Genomic DNA, 7,380 nt, shown 5'->3' with positions numbered 1-7,380 from the left:
CACAGCATTGTAAGAGGGGGACAGTTGAACCTGGAGGCTCCACCCCTAAAGACTGAGGAAGTCTTTTGGATGAAAGACGAAATGTTTCTACAGTTTTTTGTTTTGTTTTGGTTTTTGAATGTCCAGAGGACCAGATTTAAGTTTTTTTAGATCTACACCTGGTTGTTTGGGGAAGCACTTTTTTCCACAACATCCACGTTTTGTGCTTCTTTCTAATAATTACAACTTTTATGCTTCTTTAAGCTTTGTTCTGCTCATTTCAGTTAATTATTAGCTTTTTTCAGCTACTTGTCTTTTTTTGCTCAATTCTGATTTTTTTCTGCCAGCTTCAACTTCTTTTTTGCTTGTTTCAGAGTTTTTGTAATCTATTCATGCTAATCTATTTCTTGTAATCTATTCTATTCAGCTCTCTTTACCTATTTCAGTTTATTCTGCAAATTTCTGCTATTTTCAACAGTTAACATTAATAATGTAGCGATGAAACTCTCAGCAGCTTTAATCAGAAATCATTCATCAGTAAACATTCACACTATGTGTTCACAGGAAATGCAGTTTCTCTATTATATAACTGACAAATAAAGAAAAACAGTGTTCAAACAACACGGGTGCACAACCCAGAACATGAGCATTGTGCAAAACGTCTCTGAATTCAGTGCGTTAAAGCTGAAAGAGCAGGGTGACAGTTGTGGTGGTGTGTTTGTGACGGTCATACAAGACACAAGATCACTACAAGCACTTTCTACCTTGTTCTTCATCCTCGTCTTCAGACACCGAATTGATGCTGCCATCCCAATTCTCCTCGTCTTCCTCAAGTCCTCTCCACACACAACTTTCCTCTTTTGTCTCAGTTTGGCTGCTTTCTTTGCTCGCCTCCGCCTCCTCGCTCCTCAGGTTTAGTCCTCGCAGGCTGCGCTCTGTGCGTGTCTCCTGAAGGTTTTGTATGTCATCCCACAGATCCCCGTAGCCTGAACAGTGATGGAAACACACTCAGTAGAGTCTGGAGCACAGGGGCCCAAGCATTTGCTACCAGGTAATATAAAATATTTTTTTATAAAAATCCAAATATTTGAATGTTTCTAAATCCATCCATCCATCCATCCATCCATCATCTTTTACCCGCTTCTTCCATTTTGGGTCACGGGGGTCACCGGTGCCCATGTCCAGCAATCACTGTGCGAGGGGCAGGGGACACCCTGGACAGGTCTCCAGTCCATCACAGGGACACATAGAGACAAATGAGACAAACAACCATTCACTCTCTCACCTCGGGACAATTTAGAGTTACCAATCAGTCTAACACGCATGTTTTTGGTCTGTGGGAGGAAACCGGAGCACCCGGAGAAAACCCACGGATGCATGGAGAGAACATGCAAACTCCACCCAGAAAGACCCCGAGACCAGGATTTGAACCAGGGACCTCCTTGCTGAGAGGCAGCAGCTCTACCAGCTGCTCCACCCTGTTTCTGAATCATTCTCATCATTTCTCTAACATCTGTTTTTCAGCTCGTAACTCGTTCTGCACGTTGTTCTGTTTCACAACGTTCGGCTCATCCAGGACATTCCTGCTCTGACTCTTGGTGCTTGTACTGTTTGAAATGTTTAGCTGTCGGCCATGTTCTCATAATAGAAAATGAACAGAGCTCTCTTCACCTCCTTCAAACTCTTTGAGCTGTTTACAACCGGTTACAGCTCATTTCAGCTTTTCTTTTATTAGCTTTGTGCTAACTTTAGCTTTTTTCTGCTAATTTAAGCATTTTGTTCTTTTTCCACTAGTTTAAACTTTTATGGTCCTTTCTTTCTGCTAAATCCAGCTTGTTTTGGTTTTCAGCTAACTTGTAAGCATTTTTCTGCTAATTCTATCATTTTGTCCAGTTTTTTTTGTTGTTAAATTCTGTCTTGTGCTTCGTTCTAATAATTTAAACTTTTGTTCCTTTCTGCCTATTTTAGCCTTTTTTTTAAGCTTTTTCATATACTTATTTTTTAATTTCATCTTGTTCTGCTAATTTCAGATCCAGTTTTTGCTAATTTCAGATATTCTTTGTAATCTAATCAACCTCTCTTTAACGTATTTCAGCTTATTTTGCTTTAGGGACCTTTTTCTACACATTTCAGCTGTTTTTCTGCTGCTTTCAGCAAACTTCAGCTGTTCAAATTCAACTCTCATTAAGTGTTTAGTGATGAAAGCTTTCAGCCGCTCTCAGCTACAATCATTCAGACTGACTTTTCACAGGAAACACTCTCTGGTTTGATTTACTTCGCTCTGAAGGGTGTTGTTATTTTTTCATGTTATTTAGTTTTTCACATTAGATCAAATGTACGAAGAACAAACTTCTTTTCTGCCACTCATCTACAGCAAAGTTATCTTATTAAAAGTGGTTTGGTAAAAAGGCTGGGAACCGCTGTTAGAAAACATGAAGCAAACGTGCACAACCTACACCACACGTTGCGTCTGATCGAAGCTTTCTGTAGTTGGAGGCGATGGGCCAGATGTTTTGATGTGCAGGTTGTGTAGAAAGCTGGGAGTAAATGTGACCACCAGGAGGGTGAACTGAAACAGTTGGGAATAAAAGTGAACAGCAGCAGTTGGGGGAAGTCCTTACCCAACGTTTGAAAACACCACAGGTTCAGAAGAACACCTTGACACACACTGACTTCTCTAAAAAGATGTATTCAGATGATTAAAAACACAGGCTGCAGGCCTGCTACTCGATCCTTGAGGACAAAGGGAGCATGAGGTAAAGGCTGATATTTCTGTTACTCCACATACAACAATAATTCAAACATGATGCAGATGGTGGAACAAACTGTTGGTGTTCAGTCTCACACCCCATCCCAGCAGGGCAGAGGACACGTGCACTGTCCAATCGACTGGCTGCAAACAGAACAGCAACAACTGCAGTGGAGAAACAGCCCAAACTCTGAAAGTTGTGTCAACCCAGGGCAAGACGAGACAGCAGAGCGTCCCTGAGCACAGCAGTGCACAGCTCAATCACGTGCCGAGGACCGAGAGCACAGTCTGCCAGGGGAACGAGCAGACCAGCAGCAGGTCAGAAGAAGGCAGAAGCCGTGCACTGCAAAGGGCTGCAGCTGCAGCCAGTAACGCCACAGGAGCAGCAATGGACCTCAGATGAGCAGAAGCCAAGAACAGCAGAACACAAACAGCTTCTTCTTCTTTTATTGGCGGTTGGCAAACAACTGCAGGAGGCATTACCACCACCAACTGGTAAGGAGTGTGGACCGCATGACAAAACAAAAACCCTCTCTTTCCTTTTAGATCTTATCATACAACCTACACCGTTTTAAAAAATAAAATATAGCTTGATAGCCTCTGTTTCCTGAATCTTTCTGCAATAAATCAATAATGTCTCATTTCATTTTCATTTTACTAAGATGTCTAATCAACTTGTTTCTTTGAACCTGGTATCTCCTGCAATGCAAAATAATATGTTCTATGGTTTCCTCTTCTCCACACTCACATGTCCCTGTTTGATGTTTCCATATTAAACATAATGTGCTGTTCAGTCCAGTGTGCCAGTCGTGAAATAATCGTTTCTTCTCTCCTGTTTCTTTCGCTTCTTCTCCTTTCTCCAATTTTCCTTTGGATTTTATAAAACCACCGGCCTTTCCTTTCTTCCTCCCATAATTTTTGCCACTTTTCTTTCATTTTTTGTTTTATTATACCCTTTATTTCTGTTATACTAAACCCAACGTTAATATCAACCACATCCCGACCAGTGCTCTCCTTAGCCATCCTGTCTGCCTTTTCATTACCCCAAAACCCCGTGATGTGCTGGAACCCATATAAAATTTACTGTAATCCCCATCATGTTGATCCTATAGTGTTTGTTGTATTTCAATTAATATATCTGGTCTACTATCTGACTGGTTGTGTTGCAAACTGGACAATGATGAACTAGAATCTGAGCAGATGATTGATTTTAATGGTCTTACCTCTTCTACCCACTGAACTGCTAAAAGTAAAGCAGCATTTCTCCTGTATAAACTGATACTCCATCACTAACCCTTTTTCCTACTTTAATATGAAATTGTGGTACAATGAATGCTATCCCAATTTTATTAGTTGTATTTTTGATGCGTCTGTGTATATATGTACATAATTATAATACTGGTTAATGTATGCCTGTACTGTATATTTATCCATAATAAAAGATTTATTCTTGTTTTTCTTTTCTAATAATGAAAAATCTACTATAGCATCAGGGAGTACCCAAGGTGGTGTTGTTGGTAATGGAACTTTCTGACATATATCTAGTTGATCTAAATGGATTTCATTAACTTTGGCTTTTATCATCCACCCAAAGCTTTTGATTTGTTCCTTTTCCCAACCTGATTTAAGCACCTCTAATGTTGGATGATCATTTCTTTGTCCTTGTAAATTTGTCCAGTTTGATCTCTTATCTGTAAGATTTTTTACAACATTCATTATTTCTTCTTTGTCAGTTCCATTAAGAAAAATACTGTTGTCACAACTTATAACTGAATGGTTCACATTATTGTCTACTTTTGGTATTTTAGCAGCAAGGCTTGAAGTACAAAGAACAAGCAACAAAAGAAACAAATGGAAATCTTGGATAAACAAATTACATTTTTGGAATTAGACTTAAATAATAATGATGATCAAATAAAGCAGAGTGAATTGTTACGTTTGAGAACTGAATATAATAAATTATAAATATATAATAAATAGGCAGCAGCAAAAAGTTTAATGTGGTTAAAGCAATCTTATTATGACCAAGGAGAGAGAGCTGGGAAACTCTTGGCATGGAGAATTAAGAAAATACAAAGTGAAAGAGCAGTTAACAAGATAAAGACCTCCTCTGGCAGGGTAACAGTAGATCCATCTGAAATTAACAATAGTTTTAGGCAATTCTATGTTAAACTATATAAATCAGAGTGTAGCCACGCCTCGGAAGAACAAATATATTCTTAGATCAACTTCAGTTTCAGACACTCACAGAAGAGACAGAAAAGGAGTTGGACATAAACTGAAAGATTGAAGAAATTTCACAGGCCATACAGAGTATCAATAGTGGTAAAGCTCCTGGACCGGACGGCTTCCCCATTGAATTCTACAAAACTTTCAAAGAAAAACTTATAGTCCCACTCTTTAACATGTATGAAGAAGCATTTAGAAATGAAGTTCTCCCACCCACTCTGAGACAAGCAATGATCACATTGATATTGAAACCTGGTAAACCCCCCGAGGAGTGCTCTTCGTTTAGACCAATAAGTCTGATGGGGGTGGACACTAAAATACTCTGTAAAGTTTTAGCAAAAAGATTAGACCCCTTTATCTCACATTTAGTTCATAACGATCAAAACGGCTTTGTACCAAAACGTCAAGGGTTTCACAATATAAGGAGAGTCCTAAACATAATTCATGAGAAATTTGACGCTAAAGATACAGCTGTATTATCACTTGACACTCGTCAGGCCTTTGACAGAATTGAATGGTCAGATCTATTTAATGTTCTCCCGAGATATGGATTTGGATGCAATTTCCTCAAATGGGTTAAGCTGTTGTATACAATTCCCAAAGCCAGTGTTTGGACAAACAACTTAGCTTCCAAACCTTTCACTTTAGAACGTTCCACTCGCCAGGGTTGCCCGTTATCTCCAATGCTATTTGCTTTAGCTATAGAACCCTTGGCAATGATGATAAGAATGCGAACTGATTTATTTGGCATTCAGTTGGGAGACCAAGAGCATAGATTGGCATTGTACGCTGATGATCTGATAGTTTTTTTTGACAAGGCTGCCCGTTAGCATCCCAAATTTAATGCAACAAATAGAGTTGTTTGGGCAGCTCTCTGGCTACAAAATAAATGATTCAAAGTCCTCTATTCTATTTTTGAACAGGGATGAAAGACTAAACCCAGTTATACAAACCCCATTTATCAATGCAAGAGAGGGATTAGTGTACCTTGGTGTTAAAATTACCCCAGACATTAAAACAATCGTACCAACAAACTATGATCCTCTGGTCAGTGAAGTAAATGAGTCACTAAATAAATGGATGATAATGCCCATATCAATGATTGGCCGAATAAACATAATCAAAATGAATATATTACCAACATTTTTGTATCTGTTTCAGTCAATTCCTTTGCCTCTTCCAAAACAATGTTTTGATGGATTAAACTATTTTTAATAGATTTATTTGGAACAATAAAAAACCTAGAACAAGACTTTGCCTACTGTACCTGCCATATGAGAGAGGGGGGCTACAACTCCCTAATTTTAAATTGTATTATTGGGCCGCGCAGCTGCGCTCAGCCATGTTCTACTTTTCAACCGAAACACCCCCAGCGTGGACAAAAATTGAACAATTAGTAACAAACCTTAGATTAGATTTGTATTTGTATTCCGCAAGGCCAAAACAATTGATAAAAATGACAAAAAAACCCTTTTTAAAAAACACAATTGACGTTTGGTATAGGACCCATCAATGTATTGGAGATACTCCTTCCATTTCTCCTTTTTCACCTATTTGGGGGAATGGATATTTTAAGGCAGGAAGAGCTGACGGAGGTTTCAAAATCTGGGCAAATAAAGGTGTACAAAAACTGGCAGATCTCTATAAGGATGACAGGCTTCAGATGAACGGAAGTGAGTGAACGCTGGCGCGACTTGCTGCCGCTGCTCGCCGCAAATCAACGATTATTGGCAAAACTGTGTGTGTACATGGTCTAGCTTCCACTTTCCTGCTCTCATCGACCACCTGAGTCTTACCTGTCGCTGTTCATCTGTCCAAGCTGCCGACTCTTCTCCTACAATGCCAATTAGCAGGATATACACCTGGGCTGTGCTTCTCTGGACTCTCCTGGCACTCCTTCAACAACCTGTTACGGGTCTGATCCAGTACTCTGCTGCTGAGCTCCTCCGGCTGCGGTTTCATCCATCTGCACTTCCCCCTGCTTCGCTATTCATCTCGGATGCAACTCTTCTACCACGCCAGAAATACATCCACCGCGGACTTCGCCGGAACATCCAAGAGGACACGTCGAAATCCATAAAATCCATCTGGTCTACTTCTCGTCGTCACCGGCGTGCCTCCAACCGGGTTGTTGACCGCAGCGTGCTAGCTTACCCGGCCCGGTCAGCTAACGCTCCTGCAATGTCTGATAACTCCTCCGTAAACTTCGGTCTGCTTAACGTCCGCTCACTTACGGGCAAGGGACATCTCATTCAGGATCTCCTCACTGACCGTAAGTTTGATTTTTTATGCCTGACTGAGACTTGGCAACAACCGAATGATTTCTCTCAGCTCAATGATTCTACTCCACCGGGGTTTGTTTACATCTGTCAACCCCGTGGCACCGGCCGGGGAGGAGGTCTCGCGATAATTCACCGCGAGAA

At 40.4% G+C, this 7,380-nt stretch overlaps 1 protein-coding gene across 1 annotated transcript in view; it reads right to left on the bottom strand.

Moving 5' to 3' along the window:
* LOC119414847 (acyl-CoA-binding domain-containing protein 5-B) overlaps positions 1-7,380 on the bottom strand; it is a 162,663-nt gene that overhangs the window by 86,362 nt on the left and 68,921 nt on the right. Inside the window, exon 5 of the mRNA XM_037681968.1 lies at positions 744-965. Coding sequence (XP_037537896.1) covers positions 744-965 — 222 coding nt within the window. The remainder of the gene's footprint in view (positions 1-743; positions 966-7,380) is intronic.

Source organism: Nematolebias whitei, chromosome 9, assembly GCF_014905685.2.
Source record: "Nematolebias whitei isolate Nwh7 chromosome 9, NemWhi1, whole genome shotgun sequence".
Lineage (NCBI taxonomy): Eukaryota > Metazoa > Chordata > Actinopteri > Cyprinodontiformes > Rivulidae > Nematolebias > Nematolebias whitei.
Note: the sequence above shows the minus strand (reverse complement) of the source record. Positions and strands in the feature narration are given on the sequence as shown.